Raw genomic sequence first — 20968 nt, 5'->3', positions numbered from 1 at the left:
TGACTTTAGAACCACGCATAATCCAACATGAGAATGAAACAGAATCAGCCAAGATTAGCAGACATGCCCAAAAGGTGTTTGATGCAGTCAGAGGTAAAAGTAAGGGAGGATTTGTGAAGAACTTAAAGTTTCTAATGGTCATGATGAAAAATAAAAAAGAACAACAAAAAACATGTCACGAATCTTGTAACAAAAGAAAAGAAAGAAAAGAAAAGAAGACGCTTTTGTCATGTTCAGCATTTTGACAGCAAAACATTGTTAATGACAAATAATTTGAGGACTAATGGGGAGATGAGTCACTAATAAAGTGAACTAAATAAGTCACAGGATATTATACAGTGGCGGGTGACTAACTACCCCAAATCTGCATTTAAGGGTGAACTCAGGTATGTTGTTTTTTGAACTTGTTTTCTTTCAATGTCTATCCTATACTGCACTGAGGTCCAGGAGGAAGGACATTTTGTTTTACACTTTGCTCACAGACATGTGTTTGACAAAAAATAAAACTGAACATGCACATCATCTGTTGTGGACTGTGTACTGCTTTGACTGTAATTATTCTGTAGATATTGTAAAACTACAGATGTACAGAGAAACATAATTCTTCACACTATAAGGTGCTGAATTCACTTGTTTGAACTGCATGTTTTTTTTTTCAAACAATGCAACGGAACACATGAGGTGGCAGCATAAAAAAACATCTCCAATGCATCAGGGATCATTCCACCATCAGCACTCAAAGACTGAAGGAGCAACATTTAATTTCACTTGACAGCACAACTTTGACGGTTCACTTTCAAATAGCACAGAAGCAAACGGAGAACTTCGACCAACATGGCATCAGGTAAGACCAACTCAACACAGACAAAGTCAGTGTATCTGCTCTGTCAGCAAAATGTATAAAACTGAAAATCTAACTGTTAAACTGTTCCTTAAATGTAACACTGGACAGATCAGCTCTGTGTCACGTTCTGTCCAGGCTTTGAGAACAGTAAAAGATCTTTTTTTTTTAGAAAATCCTGCTATAAACCTTATCAGTGTTCGCTACTTGAGGCCAGTGTTGATTTTCACACTTATTTGATCAGAGATATCTTTTTAATTTCTGCTGTTTTACTAAACACATGGACAGGAGCTGTGATCGTCCTCAGAAAAGGCATCGACTTTATTGTCCACGCTGAGCAAGAGGTAGGTCTTTGGTCTCCTTTTCATCATATTTCCCTGCTCAGGTTTTTGACTGCTCCATCACAATATGTCATCATAACTCTTCTAAAATAGTTGTCATGTATGTTTTGGTCCTTCAGACATTCGAAGAAAACACAGCAGCAAAAAACATGAGAGCAGAGAAACGTAACAGCGTGACGGAGCTGTCCAGCTCTCTGGAAGACCTGGCCAATGTAAGTATTTCCTGCTGTGTTGTTTGAGGATGAAGTGAATCAGTAGCAGGTATTAGTCACTGAGAGGTGAGAGCTGATCACTTGGTCTTACTCTGTTTCCAAATCCAGATGTATCCAAAAGGAGGCAGTGTTGAAAGGGAGGTCAGAGTGGCCATTGAGAATCTTTTTAAAAAGATGCTGCGTCCTGATGGGGATCCCAAACTATCCCCTTGTGAAGCTGTGCAGCAGCCACTCACCACCATGAGCCCCCTGACCAAGCTCTCTCACAGCAGAGTAAACTAGTAAGTGACTGATGTTCGCACTCGTACAGAACAAATGATAAACTGATGTCTTTAATAGCTGACTGACTGGTTCATGTATTTGTTTTTCACCCTTCATCCAGCCTGGCCCCCTCCCAGTCTAACAGGGGTCTGTGTCCAGTGGAGGAGCCTGACTGGGAACTAGACTTTGGGTTTTATAACACCACTACAGCTACCAGGTAATCTGATCAGTTGGTCATAGCAGTCAAACTATCTGACTACGGTGAAGATTTTTCTACAGAGGAGTCTGACAGAGCAGTCGTCCTAGTAGTCAAGCCATTTGACTTCTATGAAGACTGTTCCTTAGACGAGTCTGACAGAATTTCCTGGGGCTCATAGACCTCTGTCTCTTTGATGTCCATTTTCAGGTCCAGGGAGGAAGACTCAGTATCCAGGACTTCTGACAGACAAGATCTCTGTTCCAGTCATTATGATACATCTGTTTGGTCTTCTGATGGAGAAGATCCGTGTTCCAATGACAGAGATTCAGTTTCCCACTATTTTGATCGACTAGATCATAGTTCCAGTGAGCTGCCCAGCTCTCTGGAAGACCTGGCCAATGTAAGTATTTTCTGCTGTGTTGTTTGAGGATGAAGTGAATCAGTAGCAGGTATTAGTCACTGAGAGGTGAGAGCTGATCACTTGGTCTTACTCTGTTTCCAAATCCAGATGTATCCAAAAGGAGGCGGTGTTGAAAGGGCCTCTGTCTCTTTGATGTCCATTTTCAACTCCAGCCATGAAAACTCAGCTGTTTTTGAAGGGGATCTGAGTTTGATTGATGAAGATGTAGTTTTCTGGCCTTCTGATGGAGATAGAGACATCAACTCCTCAGTTGGTGCTTCCTCTGGTCGTCCTGAAAAACTACTGAAGAGAATCCAAAGTTTCTTCAGCAGAATGAAGAAGACTCTTTGCTGCTGCTGGCATCTCTCTATTGAGGACTAATTTAAGTTAACTAATGTAACTTGTATTTTGTTACATTAGTTAAATTACTTTTACTTTATGGTTTTACATTATTTTGTTGCTATGTTACTTTGTTTTACTTGTTTCATTAGTTCTACTTTGTATTAGTCGTTTTGTTTGTTTTACTTTATGGTTTTACTTCATTTTGTTGTCGCATTACTTTGTTAGTTTTACTTTATGTTGTTACATTTTTGTTATTTTACTTATGTTAGCTTTGTTTTGTTATTTTAGCTGTGCCATTTGTTTTGTTTTGTTATTTTGTTACATTTGTTTTGTTGTTTTACTTAAGCTAGTTTTGTTTTGTTATTTTGTTGTTTCATTTGTTTTGTTACTTTATTGTTTCATTTGTTTTGTTTTTTGTTACATTTGTTTTTCTGCATTCTTATACTTGCATTGATTTTAACGCTGACTGAAAGCTTTGCTGCTGGTTGAACCTCTTCAATAAAAACTGGCAGACAGCTCAAATAGCTGGTGGAGGTCTGGATAATATTGTGGCAAACAATATGAACAGATTCAGAAATAAAATGACAATGAATGAAAGTAACCAATTGATGTTAAACTTTATAACTGAACTTTGTGCATAGATGGTTTTGAAAAAAACAGTTTCAGTTTAACGGGACAACAATGTCCACTTTCATGTTATTAAGTTTTAAATGCGATTTAAAATGAGTTCAGATGAACACATTTGAACATGAGGTGATGATGAAGGTTCTCGTGGCTGTGGTCAGATTTGATTCTCTTTTCCAGTAACAAAACATCTGCAGTTGTCTGATGCCTTTTTCATCCTTAATTGGGTTGTGCAGTGTAATTAGGACTACCGTTTGCTTCATATCACTGCCACTAGTTTTGGAATAAAATGTCTAACAATTACATGTGTAATGTATGGGTGTCCACATTCCTTTTTTTCTGTAAAACCCATTTTGTATGTAGCTCTAAATCAGTGAGGAAGATAAATACCACACACCACAGTTTTTGTTAAAGATAACCACTTTTATACAACTTTTATTTAATCAGTCTAAAGACGAGACTTTTTTTGCAAACAAAGCTCCATGTTTAGTGCATGTGGTGACTACAAAGAAAGTTCTACTTGCTAGAGGACCATTGGGTACAGTCAAAGATTCTAAAAAAATATAGTCAACAGACTTTGAGTTCGGAATATTGTGAATTAATGGGATAACGAAACTTATTGAAAAAAAGATGACTGATTTGTTGATTTGCTGTGGCAGGAGTTACTCAGTTCACCTTGAACTTTAGTTTGACATCATTGCTCTACTTGCCTCTGCTTTGCAGACATCTAAAATATGAAGAAACCACTTCTTACATTGGTGCATACTTTGTACAGACAACTGATGCCATAGTTCTTGCTGTGCTGCAATGCATATACTCATGGGGCAATTCATGAACATCTTATTATACTGTATGAAATTCAAATCATCTCCAAGACCTTTAAAATACGGTCTTGGAGAACAAGTAAAGTAATGCTGGTCAAAAACATATTTTGGGTGTTTTATACTCACTTTTTGGTCTCTTCCACAACGTTATTCCTCTCTCCTACAATGTTGATTACAATTACATGCAAACTGGGAAATATGCAAATTAGGAGATGACATCATTTAGCGACTTCTAGCGACTTTTAGGACAGCCAATAACGACTTTCTTTACTGAGGAGTTGGCAACAATGGCATGCGGCTAAAACAAACAGCTATGGAGGAAGTTCCTTCTCATTTCTACTCTGAAGCTCACCTTCTCCTGCTCAAACTGCTGACAAACGTTTCTGCTGCTCTAAAGTCTGGTCTCCAGAACTTCCTAAAAACTCTTAAAGTCTCTTCTGCTGCAGGTTGTTTTGTAGAACTGTTCCAGAAAACCCCACTAAACCACATGGAGGGGCCTCAAGATAGTCGTCCAAATGAAACCTTACAAAAACCAAACTAGCACAACCCAAATGCTAAAGTCTCCTGCAGTCTACCAGAGAATCAGGACAGGAACTCTTACCTTCTGGACAACCAATGTTGGTTCACAAACAAGAATACAGAATGTGTCTGACCAAAAACCTCTAAAGACTCACTACAGCCAAGATAAAGACACAACTCAGCTGCACCAAATCCACTAATCACTGCACACATTAGCACCATGTGCTAACTGTGGCTAAAGAACCACATATATCAAGACAATTATCCAGTACAAAGCCCTAAAACTCACCAAGAAACACATTAAAGACAATTTTACTGCTGGAAGCCAATGCCTAAAAAACAAACTAAAGCAACAGAGCCAAACCTGGTTTAGTGGTGAAGAGAAGCAGAGGAAATGTTTGACTGTAGCCAAATAAGGCAGGAAGACACTGAGCTGCCACCTGGACAGCCAATAGGAACACAGCTTACTGGAAGTCCAGAGGGCTGGCTTAGTGAAGTAAATTTAGTTTAAAGTTGAAGCAGAAAGTTAACAGAGAAAGTTGAAAACCACCTTCTGATACCTGAAGTCTCTTCACACATAGAATGTCTGAACATGCCAAACTGGTTTCATAGTAGAACTTTCACTGTAAAAACATCCTAGTATGGTGTGTTGCTGAAAAAACATTACGACCCGGCTGTCTAGGGTCGCCTAGGAGCAACACAAAAACAGGACAAACGCTGGTTTCCAGGGGGTTAGGTGGCTATTTATTTGAAAGAGTAAGTTTACAATAACACAACATGTGAGCAGAAAAATCACAAAGTCTGTCTTTAGTTCAGCTGAAAATATTAGTTTTTGTCTTTTTTATTGACCAAACTTTTCAGGAAGTAGATGAAGAATAATTAAAGCTCTCATGTAAAAGTCCAACTTATTTTGGATCCTTGTGGAGAGTTTAGTCTTCATGCTTCATAGCAACATTTAATAAACCTAAAGCTTTCCTGTTGGCTCATTGGTGGAGTTTGTTCCTGAGCATCTGAACCTTAAATCCAGCGAGAGGACCATCTTCAGTCAAGGCCAGTCAGAGAACTTAAAAACCTTCCGTCGGCTGGACCAGATGTTGCATCAGCTCCCTCTGAACATCTGGATGACAGGAGAAAAGACAGAAATCAAACACAGATCACAGAAATATAATTTATTCACTTTCATCATTTTATAAAAGTAGCATGAACTTTATTAAAACTGGACAGCATCAGTAATGAAAGTAAATGTTTTTATCTCATCATATTCCCTTTCAGTTGTGGGCTTTGTGTATTAGTATCTTTTTATGATAAAAAATAAAATGGGTCACTACTATCATTTGGGCATAGAAAGTATTGGAACTAATTCTTGCTTGTTCACTCTGTTCCAACAGCTCACCTGTTCCTTCCATACTGACAGCAGTTATCCCTCATCACTACTGGCTCTGCCTCTGATACTAAATCACATTTTTAAAATGGTCAAAATTCTCAGCACAAATCTCCACTTTTTACAAAGCTGTCAGATCAGTTTCATTAATGTAGTGCTGAATCATCTCGCATCTCAGGGCACTTCTCATATAGAGCAGGTCTACACCAGACTCTTCATTATATTCATTCTAATAATATTCACTCAATGAGCAATCCTACCTCCCATTCTGAACTTGTGGCTCTTGGCTGCTGCTTGGTGCTGGATCTTTCTTCTGACTGAGGGGCTACAGGACAAAGTTTCCCAGTTATGTGGTGGCATCATACTATTATTTAAATTATATAAGGTTATGTTTTACGCCACGACACACATTTAATTGATCTGATAACTTGAACGGTGGTTTGCAAAGTTCAACAAAGTCCATATCCGTTTCCTCGGCCTCATTTGTCATTTCAAACCGCAAGCTGAAAGTTTCCTATTTCTGCACATTCGGCTGCGTCTGTTTCCAGAGCTTTCCTGTTTTTGATTCTTGCCTTCTCCGCACCACCCTTGCTATTCGTGTTTTCCATCTTTCAAACACCTCTGAATGTGTGCACCATAGACTGTATATAAAGAAATATATACAGTCTATGGTGTGCTCGGACACGTTACGTCATGGTGCGTCTGCAAACCCCCCCCCCCCCCCCAAAAAAAAAAACAGCTGCCAGTGGAGGCGGCCCAGGAACAGCGGTAGCAGCATAATGATCAACCCAGAGCCATGCCTGAACACCGGCCCTCGCGGCCCAAACATCAGACTGGCCCACCGGGAATTGTTCCAGTCCTCCTGATTAGCCACCCCAGCCCTGAAGTCAAGTATTTACCACATTTATCATCCTCACCTGTTTTCTTCACCAAACTGTAGAATCAGGAATGAAGGAAAATTAGGTAAACTCTAGACCTGGACAGGTTTATTCAGTCTCCTTTAGAGACTAAATGATGAGCTGATGCATTTATTACTTAACACACAGACCAAGTCAGACTTGTTAGAGGAGTTATATTTTTTAAAAACAATTCAACAACATATCAGGCAAACCAATATCCTCCTAACTGAATAAATGCAGATGATTTAAATGCCAGTAAAATATGTTCCTTTCCAATTTCCTTTAAATGCTCCATCACATCACAAAGAGCTATATGAGGTAATACACATTAAGTACATTTGTGCAACACAAAGTCATATAAGAGCACATTTTCAAGTAGAAACATCAGATAAAAGTGATTGCCGTCTCCTGATCTCTGAAGTTCTACAGATGGGTTCATTTCAGGCTGATTTAAACACACGCTGTGTTTCAGGTTCATGGGTGAGGATGTGTGGTGCTTCTATCGTTGCTGACAGTGCTGTGAATTGACTGGAGCTTTACAAGCAGCAGTGGGGCCATTATAACTGATGAAAGATTGTCCCAAATAAGCAATGTCAAAAAATAATAAAGTCACCTCTGTGCTTTTGACCAAGTTATTTTCATCTATAGATTGTATTTATTTTGGAATTACCATTTCAGTACTCCTTAATTAAGCTTTCACAGCAACAGAAAGAGTAACAAAAATGCATGTCTAAAACCACAGCTAATCTGTCATTGTGTGCTTATTAAGACAATATCTGCCACACTTTGCTTGTTTTTATTTTACCATTTTCAAATTTATCAAGACCTGGGCATAATCTGTATAAACAGATTTACTATTTCCTCACTGTTTACCAGTGAATTTTGAAGATAAGCCTATCAAAGAAACAGATGTGTTTCAAAAGGTGCCAGATGGACAGTGCCTAAACATTAGCTTCACTTCGGATTACAGTCAGTTTATTTTTGTTTTTTCTTACACATTATACCCACGACTAGATGATGTGCAGTTCTATATTTTTATTTTTTGTATCTATTTTCTATAAAAATATAAGTCACAAGCAAAAGTAGAAAAATAATTAAGACATTCTGGACAGTCTTGCCTTCATAAACTATACAAATCAGGAGAGGACAGCAGTGGTTGTACTTGTCCTTTGTTCAAGTGTAAAGCATCCCTGTTGGTTCTGATGATGAAAAAACATGAATGTCAGTACAGTGTGTGTCTGTGTCCCTTTGTTGGTACTGGCACTGGCTGGTTGGATCAGTGTTAGTTGTGGCACTTCTTCTCCAGAGCAGAGCTCAGTCGCTCTCTGGCACTGCTGCATGACTTCAGAGCTTCGCTGTTCCTGCAGAAACACAGAGAGTAAGACTTTAAGTACAGGTCATATTTATGCAACATGTTCAACAGCACTACTCTGCTTTATTTGATCTTTACATTTACTCTCCCTAAACATAGCAGGTCAAATTTTCATTCAATATAAAGTCCAAAGATAGACACATTTCCTTCCAGAGTTTAGATGAAAACTAGAATTTAAAAAAACTGTCTTATCAGTTAATATTTAAGTCCAGGTAGATGTCTGCACCCGATGAAGTAATATACAACCTAAAAATATATATCTTACAGCCACAGCCATTGGTTTGAGCAGAGGCATAAAGAGTTCATCTCAGTCAGAGACTTGTGTAGATAAAAGATTGTCCTACTTGGACAGGAAGATGTGAAGCAGTGAGGCGTGATGCTGAGGGAAGTATTCCTGCTGGACGGCATGTTCCAAACATAACAGCTGACCTGGGACCAGCAAAACTTTTTTCATTTTCCCCTCTCCCTGAAAAACAGAACAGAAAAATTTTAAAATAAATAAAATTATAGCGATAATTAATATTGAGTTACAGCAGAGCAAACAGTGATACAAACAAAAATTAAAGCTGCAAGCAGCGTTGGACGGATCCTCGCATCCTTGCTGGTCGGCGAATTCACACATGTCCACCAGGTGGCGTTGCGACTGAGAGTGTATTTTGGCCTATGGATGTCATCAGGACTGGAGTCTGATCACACATGTAAAATTTCAGGGAGATTGGAGCATGTAGAGGCTAGTTATAGAGCATTTCCTGTCCAACCACCAGGTGGCGCTGCGACTGAGAGTGTATATTGGACCACGGTTGTGGTCAAGATTGGACTCTGATCACACGTGAAGTTTCAGGCAGATCGGAGCATGTACAGGCTATTTATAGAGCATTTGTTTCTATCCACCAGGTGGCGCTATGAATATCTGCATGTGAATGTCGTCAGGGGTGGACTCTGATCATACATGCAAAGTTTCAGGCAGACTGGACCATGTTCAGGGCAGTAACAGCATTTGCTGTTTCATGGCGAATTGTCAAATTCCTGGGGTCACCATTTCCACACCCTCAGACTTTTGAGGAGCATTTTGATAACTTTTGATCATCCATGCCTGCTGTACATCCTGGCCAAATTTCAACTCTCTCGGAGTTACCCTGTTTGAGTTTATAGCTTTTGAAAATGTCGAAAAATGACCCAAAATCTAAAATCTAATTCAAAATGGCCGACTTCCTGTTGGATTTTGGTCATGAGTGTCAATCACATTTTTGTGCCTCTTGAGTTCCATATGTGTGTCAAATTTCATAACTGTAGGTGACACGTACTGATTGTAATAAATGTTTAAACTTTTCCAGGTGGCGCTATGGAACCATTTTGACACACACGTGCAATTCATCTAAAATACGAAATTCTTGAGGAGTCCAGATATGTGTGGTGATTCTGGCCAGCATTTGAGCATTTCTAACCTGTCAAAAAGTACTTTGTCACGGCAACAGCACTTTATGAATGTCAAAATCTTCACATTGCTGCGCTGACAAGGTGGGAATATTGAGCCTTCTGATTTTCAGAATAATATGACAAAGTTTTGCTCAATGGCATGTGCAAATGTAATGACAAATGCTTCCTATTGCCAACAGGTGGCGCTATGAGTATTTCTAAATTCATGAGTGTGGATGTGCTCAGACCCCAACTGGTGTCCATCATATGAAGTTTGGTCCAGATTGGACCATTTGCAGCTGAGATAGAAATAATTCCATTTTCATGGCGAAACATCAAAACTCGCCGCGCCGCCACAGACACGCCCTTTGATGACGAGTCACCGTTTCCCTGGGAATCATCATCAACGTGTTTGGGGTTATGTCACCACATTTGAAGTGATGAATATGATCAATCTGCTAAGAATAGTACATCAAAGTGTAAAAAATGTCTACTTCATGACACCACAAGGTGACGTTATGACTGTGAACGTATAGAACCATGTGGATGTCGTGAGGGTGGGATTGTGATCATACATGCAAAGTTTCAGGCAGATTGAAGCATGTTTGGTAGTGTTAGACACCACTTTCTGTTTGGCGGTGAAGGATCAAAAATTTTGAAAGCTGCTGTGACCACATTTTCAGACTTATATGGAGCATTTTGACAACTTTTCATCAGAAAGGTGTGTTGCATATACTGGCCAAATTTGAGGTCTCTCGGACTTACCCCTGATGAGTTATTAATCTCAAAAAATTTACAGCAAATTCAAGATGGCCGACTTCCTGTTGGGTTACAGTAGGGCCATGATTGACTTTTTGCGTTTCCTGATGTGCTGCATATACCCATCAAATATTGTAGATGTAGATGAAACATCCTGCCACTTGACCGAATGACCAAATTTTCAATTTTGCAGGTGGTGCTATGGAGCCATTTCGGCACACACATGCGCAACTCCCATAAAATATCAAATTTTTCGCCAGTCCTGATGTGCATGCCAAGTTTCACGCGTTTTGGGGTATGATAAGGCCACCAAAAGTGCATTTCAAAATCTCAAAACGTTTATTTTGTCTTCTTGTTAGTACACTAGTTTTGAGTTCTTTTGCTAAGACAAATAAAGATTGGATAGATGTTGATTACCTTACTTGACGGTTTCGGCGAGCACTCTCGCCTTCCTCAGAAGCATCTGAACAAAAGAACTCAAAACTAGTGCATTTCAAAATGTCGTAAAAGAATAATAATAAATAAACCCTAGGGTTCCAATAGGGTCCTCTGGCACCGTCGGTGCCTTGGGATCGTCGGTCCTCGGCACCATCGGTGCTCAGACCCTAATAATTTACAAAGGTGAGCATTCATATCACAGAAAAAGCCAAAAATGCGAACCTGATCGTGCTCGATGAAAAGTCAGTGAATCACAAAAGTTGGTACGATTCATTCTCTGAACATTGCGAAAGTCTTTAAAGGCAACCAGTCCAGCAGTTGTGGAGTTATTTTAGTCTCAATCACACACCGACAAAAACACGCCACCACCAAGACCATGCACACACATGATATTTATATTCACAGTTAGATGTAGAAAAGAGTTGACAATAGCTGTAAACAGCAGTTTAATGAGAGCTGCATAAGAAAAAATTTTAAAAATCTGAAAAAAATGTGTTAAATGAAAGAAATCTTGTACACTTCGTTAAGTGTGGAGATGCTGAATGAATGTGTTTTGATCAGTGTATATCATCTGTAAACTTACTGAGAATACAGTTTTTATCATTATATAATGGTATTTCTAAATTTTTCAGTGTGGATGTCCTCAAACTGGGCCTGGTGTCCAGCACATGAAGTTTGGGGGAGATAGGATCAGGATTTGATGAGATATAAACGTTTCAGTAGTCATGACAAGACATCAAAATTCACCGCACCGCCACAGACACCTTTTGATGACACTTCACCATTTTCACTGTGAATCATCATCATCAACGTCTTTAGGTTTATGTCAGCTCATTTGAAGTGAAACTGAGCAACAGGCTACGAATGGTACATCAAAGTGTAAAAAAATTGACATTTTTTGTTGCCAGCAGGTGGCGCTATGATTGTTAATGTATTTCATCATATGGATGTGATCAGGGCAGGACTCTGATCATACATGTAAAGTTTCAGGCAGATTGGAGCATGGTCAGGGCATTTACACAGCACCTGATGTTTCATGGCGAAGGATCAAAATTCCAGAGGCCGCCACGGACGCACCCTTTGACTTTTGTAGAAGATTTTGAAAACTTTTGCTCATTAAGGCCTGCTGTATGTACTGGTCGAATTTGAGGTGATTTGGAGTTTCCCCCTAGGAGGAGTTCACTCTAGGGAAAAAAAAAAAAAACAGTTCAAAATCTGGCATTCAACGCAAAGCAGCTCACTTCCTGTTGGGTTTAGAAAATTGCCACTACTGGCTTTTTTGTTCAGCCTGATGTGCTGCATGCGTGTACCAAGTTTGGTAGCTGTAGGTGAAACATGCTGCCTGTGGGAATGTGTAGAGGGTGCTATAGAGCCATTTTGCCACACACCTCTACAGTTCCTATAAAATATCAAATTTTTTGCCAATTCTGATGTGTGTGCAAATTTTCATGCATTTTCATGTATGTTTAGGCCCTCAAAAATGCAGTCGTTCTGGGAGAAAAAAACACTCTGAACACTACAATAGGGTCTTCGCACCATCTGGTGCTCAGACCGTAAAAAACATTAAAATTTAGTCTCCTTCATGAAAAACACAAATGAACAAGCCAGCTGTTGTTTTTTTCCACTTCGTATCCATTTGAGATAAAAATGAAGCGATAAAATAATTAGTAATACTTCAGGCTTAGCAGCAGAGAAGCTTGTACAAAAAAGATTTTCCACAACTGGTGAAAATTTGAGAAACAGTAGTGTTTAGGAGGCTCACAGCAACTTCAAATAAATTAATTTCAAGAATTATAAAAATAGTAATAATAAAAAAGTAGAATTAACAGAAAACTTTTTGTGGAAACCTGTGAAAGGACAGTATGATACAAATAGACATCACATTCATCAGCTACAACTAAAACAAAACCTTTGAACAGCCATAAAGCTGGCTTCATAAAGCTGCTGAAGTGCAAGCTTTATTATTCAGACAGACACTGCATGACTTTTAAAAGCTGGAACAGAATGGAAGTGTTTCCTGTTCTCTCTCAGGAGGCATCATAGATGGACTGTAAAATTATTTAGCTCTAGTGAGAATGACATCTGAACAGCTTCAAGAAAAGATTTACAGGACACCAAGTTCCAAGTCTTGTTTAACTCCTGTTTGCTCACATGCCGCTTGTGAAAGGTTTTATGGGATGTTCTTTTTTCTTCTATGCAGCAAGCAAGAACGAACACTGGAAACACAATGGAGAGACTAACTGGGCAGATTATTATTGTAAGACGTACTTTTTTTTTTTTTTAGGTAGTGTCTACAGATACGAACCCGTACCCGTAGCCTGTGGCCTACGGGTACGGCACTTTCCATTTGCCAGACAGATACGGACCCGTACGCGAGTCAAGAAGCTGCTAACCACTGCAAACTGTTGAAAGGTAAGCAAAGGTTAAGGTTAGGGTTAGTGTTAGGGTCAGGTTTAGGGTCCGTACCTGTAGTACCGATGCTACGGGTCCGTATCTCCAGCGTCTACCGGGAGATACAGAGATACAGAGCAAAAGTAAGGGGTAAATGAATGAATGAGTCTAAGTCTCTATAATTGGGGAGAGTTGCTGTGAGCTCTAAATTCATCTTGGAGAGAGCACAACACTGTTCTGACACACTGACAAACAAGAACAACTCAGAGAGCACAAAATTCCGCCAAGGCTGCTTGGTTGTTATATCATTTCAGACGGATAAGTCCCAATAAGTCTGCAGTGGTGGATTTGTAGCAGGATCGCAATCATGTGCAGCTGATGTAGCATTCACTTGTTGTCATAGTTCCATGATGCCATGCCGCTATCTTGCAATGAAACAGAAATCTTTAACTAATCCATGGATCCAGACTACAAGTCACATCACTGTCAAAATCTGATCCGTTGGTTCTTGTGTCATTTCTGACCTTCCCAAAAAATTTCATCCAAATCTGTTTGTCCGTTTCTGAGTAATGTACCACACAGATAGAGTAACAGACAGACAAACATATGTCAAACGTCACAGAACTCCGCCACGCTCCTTGGCAGAGTAACAAGGTGACTGACAGCTGGGTTCTCTGACACCAGGTTGTCCTGAACTAGTTCTGTCCCCCAAGCCTCGATAAAATGCATTATTTTTTTCTAAACATGGGGTTCCCCAAACATATCGCTATTTGCTTTCTAATCACGTCCCTTTAATCAGGAATGTTTTTGGTGCATCAGATTTAAAGTTGTGACAGACAGACAAAGCCCTGACTATTTCAACTGTTTTGTAATCTAAAAATACTAGCTGAAGTAAGTATGTGTAAAAAATTTAGATGATTTGTGTGTTTTTTTTGTCTTAGACAATGAATCAATCATCATCAAAATTGGTGAAGTTGATGTTTTGGTTCTGTGTCAGATTCTGGCTCTGGGGAAATGTCGCTGTTCTGTACCTTGAGAAGTCCCATCATGACCAGCAGTGTGGAGAGGAAACAGTAGGATTGGAAGGTAGAACCAGAGAGCAGCTTCTTCAGAACTGCATCTGTGGGTTACAGTAACACAGGGTATTGAAACAAGTCAACAGACTGAACTCTCACACAATCACACCACTCTATAGAAACTTCAGGAGGAGACATTTGGAGAGGGTCCATAGTTGCTCTTAAAATGTGCATTGTGTTATCAGAGATGCTGCATTACACTGTTAAATGACCATAAAAAATTAAATTATATTTACCGATAGTTTCTAGAACAGCCGCCTTTGTTTCTAGATCCTCATTGTACAAGGAGCTTATTTTCAAAAGGACATCAGCAGTCTTCTGTGGCTCAGACGCATCAAACTGATGAGACAAGAGAAGAGGTCAGCAACATGTTAAAACTCTTTTTTGCATATAGTAATATATCCAAATACAAACCAGATAAAAAAACAGTAGCATCAAATTGTTGCTTTCTGTTAGTACTCATCAGCCACATGCAGGGGAAACTTTATTTGTGTAAACTTGTCACCTGTTCATGAATGCTTGTCCTCATATCTCCCAGCTGAAGGAGCTTTTCTGCAGAGGGACAGTTAAGGAAGGACAAGACTTCTGCCTGAGGATGGAAATAAAAACACAATCACAACAAATGAGAAATAATGTTTTTCTGGTTCATGTAAAATAACCGAGTTGGCTTTTGGGTGTAGGGTTGTAGTCTCCAGATCAGCTGATCATGAGGTGGTTGATGTGCTGTCAATTTCTCACTGACTGGACAATCACCACTGCTATATTCATGAAAAATTACATCAACAGCCTGACAGGACGAACACATTTTCAGCAACTTTGAACTTGGCTGACCTAATGGAGATGGCCAGGTTTATTTCTTCATTTACGTTGACTAGACATTTTCTCCAATTTGACTCCAAATCAGCTGAGATCCTGTTCAAGAAGTCATCTGTATGGCTGCATTTTTTTCATCAAAAAGTCAAGTGCTAACTATGGAAGCAGAAATTCATGTGCCACAGTTAAACAACAAACATGGCAGATAACCTATAAACGACTGGCTAACTTGTCTGTGTTATATTTCTGAACAGTTCTTGTGCTGGGATCACCAGATAATACAGTTCTAGTTTCAGATATGATATGAAGATGGCAGGTACACAGCAGGTACTCTAATTCTTCAGGATTAAATAACCAGTATCAAATGATTTAATATGCTGCTAATAATCGTTTTCAGGGTTCACTAAGAATTAATTTCAGCTAATAAGGCTTGCAGGTAGATTGTACTTAGGTACTGTGTCCAATTTAGTTAATCTAGAGATAACGTGCAGATTGCAGAGTAGGTATGATTTCAGTGGACCAAGGTTTTCTCTGATTGCCTACAACCATAGCTGAATGCATACTGAGTCACTTATTGCTGAAAATCAAGCCTTGGCTGGCAGTCAGTGCTACGTTTGTTATTTTGACAAAACACAGGCCAACCTGGACATCACACAAGGCACAGAAATAACTAATTCCATGAATTTTGTGTCTGTTTTCTTACTGGGCTCTGAGATTTCGCAGGACTGTCTTCTTTTCTTGATATTCCATTTTCCTTCACAATTTCACCGTACTCCTCAATCTCCTCATTCAAATCATCAACAGCATCATCATCATCATTGTTGTTTTCATCCTCATCTTCCTCATCTTCGTCCTCGTCATCTGGTTCTCCCTCATCATCACTGTAGTCAAGTTAAACAGACAAAATTAGAGATCTGCTATTTGAATGTTTATGCAGTTTAACAACAGATTCTGTGGATAACCTAATATCACGCACACATCTTACCTGAGTGATGTCAGCATGTCTCCTTTGTCCATGTTCTCCATAGCTTCTCTCAAAGCTTCACAGCCCTCCTCTCCCAGACAATTACCTGTTTGAGCCACATACAGGACTAATTCAAACCTTTGTCCAAAACGTTATTATTTAACAGAACTTGGGCTAATTCTAATTGAGCTCTTACAACATATTCAGCACCTTTCCAGGAACATTTAGTTTGTTTGGAAGCAAATACACATAATGTGGCAGAATTTTTAGGACCCTGCTACTTCTGTCTACATGGATAGTGGGACCAGTGCCCCAGTCAGTGTACGTACCGTTCAGATCCACTTTCTCCATGTGAGGTTTGTCCATGACAGCCTGAGCCACCACCAGAGCTGCTACCTCAGTGATCTCACCAAATGACAGATTGAGCTCCTGTAGACAGGACACATAAGAGAGCACTGTAACATCAGCTGTTGATGGAGCAGACAGAGGAACATAAACACTTGGACTTGGGTGGCACCTTGAGGATAGGTAGTCCTTCTCTCAGAACTGCAGAAAGGGCAATGGCTCCCTCAGAGCGGACCAGACAGTCACCAAAGTTGATCACCTGGACGTTCCTGAGGTGCCTTAAAGCCTGCATGGCCAACAGGAGGGGAAAAATTATGATATAAACAAACTAAACTCACTGGATCCTCTCTGCTAAAAGGATATTCCTAAAATGAACAGGCTTCACCTGAGCCATGGCCAGTGTTCCCTTCTTGGTGAAGGTGTTGTCATTGAAGTTGAGGACTCGAAGCTCTGGGTTTTGTCGCATGGCTGAAGCCAACGCCATCACACCTGCGTGGTTTATTCCATTCTGAGGCATGTGAACCTCCTCTAGGCTGCCCATCAACTGATTTGGAGAGAAGTTTAAGGTTACACAAGGCTGCATCTTCAAATGTTGTGTCTTGTTTGACACTCCTAAACTTACACAAAAATTGAATTTAAAGCACGACAAAACAGAGAAACTGCAACTATTTAAGAGCAAAGTACACAAACAATATTTCCTGAATAAGATATCAGTCCCATAACCATCTTAAATTAACTCGACCCCAGAGATTTTGCAGGTGAAAGTTCAATCAGACTGAACTTTGCCACAGGTGAGGCTGGAAGCTCTATTCAACCTGACCGTACTGAGACCAAGGAAAGTCAGTCCATTTAGTATGAGTAATTTCTACCTGAAAAGCCTTCGCCAGTGCACTAGCTCCCTCGTTTTCCAGGCGGTTCCTCCCTGCGATGAACACTCTCAGTTTAAATGGAGCTCCGAGGGCTGATGATTGTCTGTGGCGCTCCATCAGAGCTTCAGCCAGGATCTACGATAACCATACATGTACCATCACTGCTTACACTACAATGCAAAAACATTCCAAACCCGTTTTATTCTTGGCTTCTTTGGCTGACTGAAGGGCCATCGCTGTTTGTAAGCTGACCTTTCCTCCGCCGATCCCCATGCCGCAATTGTTGAGCCGTAGCTCCCTCAAGGTGTGGCAGGAAGGGCTCTTCAGCAGCTGCTCAATCCCCTTGACACCATCTGGCCCAAAAGCATTATCACTCAGGTCCAGCTCTGTCAGTCTGGCTCCAGCACTCATCAAAGCACCGCCCAAGGACCTCTGACGAAAGAAAAGAAAGAATGTGTGAAGTAAGAATATAAATGCATATAGGAAGACATCAAAAAACTAAAATTTCATGAAATGTAAGTATGTTCAATTAGTATATTAAAACACACCATCACAAAACAAATTCTTAAAACACAGTGAACTTCTTCAACTAAAATATATCTAGCAGTGGGGAGAGACTCTTCCTTTAACTGGGACCAGTAAACTAGTGGCTGCAATTCTCACCAGGGCTGTTGGGATTTCAGAGCGCAGCCTGCCGGTGAACATGTCACTCCAGTAGCATCTCTGAAAGACACAAGGAGGTGTTAATAGAATGAAAACATTGTGACACTGAAGCCTATTTCAGGCATGCGCTTCTCTGTTTTAAAGTTACGACAGCTGAAAATGTCAACTTTATGTATCAGTGAGTTCCCTTGTACCTTTTTGGAAAAGTTACAACAGCAGTTTTGTCAGATATAGTAAAAATACCTGTTTCACTTTTAAACTTTTTACCAGTCTGACTCACACACTGTTGAATCTACAGGTCAGATAACAGACTTAGTGACAGTGAATGTAATCTGGTTATTGTAAAATGTTAATTGATGCTTACGTTTAGTTTGTTGCTTTCAGCTCTTTGTAAGAGTCTTTCTTCTAAGTTTCTGAAATACCTGTCGCATCAGATAGCAACACGATCCATGATTGCCCCCCCAACAGGAGAGTGCACACTGACTTGATTATTTATACAAAATTGCAAATTATCCTCAACATGGAGACAGAATAAAGCAGGATCTATGGCAAGATGTGCTGTGAACTTTTTGAGATGAGCTGAACCAATGGAACAAATTACCCACGGAGCTTTTGAAATGTACACATTTCAGTGAGTTTTCACACTTGCTGAAGCGATGGTTGCTCTTGGGTCAATCTGTACCCATTAATGATGATTTTGAAAGTGCTCTGGTGGTCGTATCTTTTGTAGAGACTATCGGACTTTAATATTATGATTTCTTTGTGTTTAATGTTGGGAAATGTTTATTTTTTGTGTTTTTTTATTTTTTTAATTCTTATTTTATCCCAACACATCCTTTGCCTGCTCTGGGACTACAGGTGGAAATTAGCATCCGTGCTATAACCTGGCATAATGCATCTGTCACTTCAGGGTTAATGTTTATTTGTGCAATGTCCCATGGATCAAATAAATAAAGAAAAGAAAGAAAGAAAAGAAAGAAGCTGTCACACACAGTCACAGTTCAAAGCTAAAGTTAATATTTTCTTACACAGCAGATTTAAATTTACTGCTTTATTTGTCATCACATTATTATATATATATCTTGGTGCCTCTAGCCTCTCATGAATGACAATATCACGTGCATACCGCAACTCTCTCTGTCACTAGGTGGGTTTGTCTGCATTAAGCCATAATGCAAATAAATGCAAAAGTGCCTAAGTGATAGCATGCCGTCACTTTAACCGATCAATAAAGCAGTAATAGTACATATTCCATGCCTGAAAGGATTAGAGGGAGTGGTGCGGCTTATTTACTGTTAAGATTAAACAGTATATGAGAGTATAGACCAGGGGGTGTCAAGATCCATTCCTGGAGGGCCACTATCCTGCATGTTTAGATGTTTCCCTCTTCCAACACAGCTGATTCAAATGATCAGGCTCGTTATCAGGCTTCTGCTGAGCATGATGATAAGCTGATCATTTGAATCAGGTGTGTTGGAAGAGGGAAGCATCTAAAACATGCAGGATAGTGGCCCTCCAGGAACTGAGTTTGACACCCCTGGTATAGACACTTTAAGTCTGACATACAACCACAACACTTTGCGAGCTAACCATCAAAATACAGTACAGAGAGTTGCATTGCTCAAATTGGTAGTGCTATTACCACTACATTATGGAGCTTAACATTTATTAATCTGTTTTTTCTTCTTCAGAACTCATATTGATGTATTTGACATCTAGATTAGATGAGAAAGGAGTCTCAACAATCATGTGAAAATACATTAAGGATAACATTTAATGTTACTTGAATCAAAACATTACAATATTCAAGTAGTTATACTCCCAAGAGTATAACTACTGACAAAACCTGTCCAGGTTTTATGCTAGTGTGCAGATTAAAACCAAAACATGTTGTGCAACTCATTGTTGCTTTACTATGAATGGAAACAATGAACTGAGGATTACCTGGAGCAGGTCTTTGTTCTCCAGAGCTTTAGCAATGGCTTGGGCTGCTTCCACTCCCATAGTGTTTCCTTCAAGACGCAGAGCTCTCAGACCCTGGTATTGCTCGATCTCCCGGACCACATCCTCCACTGAAAGCACACAGAACAGGTTGTAAAGTCTCAGGAAAAATCAGGGGCTGGTCCTCTGGTGTCAACAGCACACAGATAGGGTAAATAAGAGGAGAACATAAATTTTATTCCTCTTTGCTGCCTAGTATCTGACCAGATTCTGCGTTGTCAAGCTTCAGTCCCAGGCCTTTGTAGCTCAACTCCCCATCCCCGACATGGGTCTTTGAGAGAGCATCAGCCAGCTGAGCGATGTCATCTGAGGCCATGTTGACTATTAGGAAACAACCAGATGTCAGACAACAGACAGAGACACGACTTTACAGTAATTTAATCAGCATTTAAATAATAGTAACCGAAACAACAAATAAAGTTCAGTGACAGCTGAAATTTCCTAACAGCAGATGAGAACTAGCAACAATTGTGTTAGCTATGTAGCTTCACCGGTGCTAACTGGCAGTAGTGCGCAACGTTAGAATAGTTGACATTACTAAATAAAAACGACTGTTGGTTCGAGTTTTTGAGGTGAATTCTTGTGTCTCTTGGTCTTTTGAAGAGTCGTACAGCTTTATTAGAGGACAGACAACTGTTAATAGCGGTGAACTTACCACAAAGAGCACTTTACAGGAAGATTCGAGCGAACACACGCCGCTTCTTCCGCACCGCGCGCCGGTTGCTAAATCATGTGACGTCATACGTTTTCTTTTTCGTTGAGTCGTTCACGTCTATCTACCGGTGTGTTACCGCCGCCTGCTGTCACCATGTTACCCGGTTTGAGGTAATAAACCCTGATTTGTTTGAATTAGAGTGATTATATACAGACTGGAAAATCTGGACTTAGCAGCCAGAGACCTGTGAAACTTTGATTTTATTTATGAAAATACAAATAAGTAAAATTTCAGAGTTTTTTTCATCGATGTTTGTTTGTACAAGACCATATTAGACTAGATCTAGTTATAAACCCACCATAT

The 20968-nt window shown here is 39.8% G+C and overlaps 1 protein-coding gene across 2 annotated transcripts; it reads right to left on the bottom strand.

Moving 5' to 3' along the window:
• Positions 1 to 6999: 6999 nt before the first annotated feature.
• rangap1b (Ran GTPase activating protein 1b) lies at positions 7000 to 20686 on the bottom strand. 2 transcript variants are annotated; one of them, XM_051939649.1, is made up of 17 exons: positions 20606 to 20686; positions 20155 to 20271; positions 19894 to 20021; positions 17950 to 18009; positions 17539 to 17718; positions 17287 to 17421; positions 16803 to 16961; positions 16590 to 16703; positions 16402 to 16501; positions 16094 to 16178; positions 15812 to 15989; positions 14801 to 14884; positions 14532 to 14634; positions 14251 to 14339; positions 13295 to 13331; positions 8560 to 8681; positions 7000 to 8204 (listed from the first exon to the last, which is right to left on the bottom strand). In XM_051939649.1, exons 2-17 carry the CDS (start codon positions 20264 to 20266, stop codon positions 7980 to 7982), a joined length of 1911 nt encoding a protein of 636 aa, XP_051795609.1. In that variant the 5' UTR covers positions 20267 to 20271; positions 20606 to 20686; the 3' UTR covers positions 7000 to 7979. The 2 variants fall into 2 exon arrangements, with proteins under 2 accessions (XP_051795609.1, XP_051795610.1); XM_051939650.1 differs by lacking the exon at positions 13295 to 13331 and having other exon boundaries at positions 7985 to 8204.
• Positions 20687 to 20968: the final 282 nt, after the last annotated feature.

Source organism: Acanthochromis polyacanthus, chromosome 19 (genome assembly GCF_021347895.1).
Source record: "Acanthochromis polyacanthus isolate Apoly-LR-REF ecotype Palm Island chromosome 19, KAUST_Apoly_ChrSc, whole genome shotgun sequence".
NCBI lineage: Eukaryota > Metazoa > Chordata > Actinopteri > Pomacentridae > Acanthochromis > Acanthochromis polyacanthus.
Note: the sequence above shows the minus strand (reverse complement) of the source record. Positions and strands in the feature narration are given on the sequence as shown.

What these genes read in the sequence shown, in the direction of transcription:
- rangap1b (XM_051939649.1), bottom strand. Translation starts at nt 20,266, where the DNA reads ATGGCCTCAGATGACATCGCTCAGCTGGCTGATGCTCTCTCAAAGACC. An exon ending in TGGGGATCGGCGGAGGAAAG is followed by an intron (nt 17,422 to 17,538) that starts GTCAGCTTACAA and finishes TGGTTATCGTAG; the next exon opens with ATCCTGGCTGAAGCTCTGAT. An exon ending in GGACAAGCATTCATGAACAG is followed by an intron (nt 14,635 to 14,800) that starts GTGACAAGTTTA and finishes TTGTCTCATCAG; the next exon opens with TTTGATGCGTCTGAGCCACA.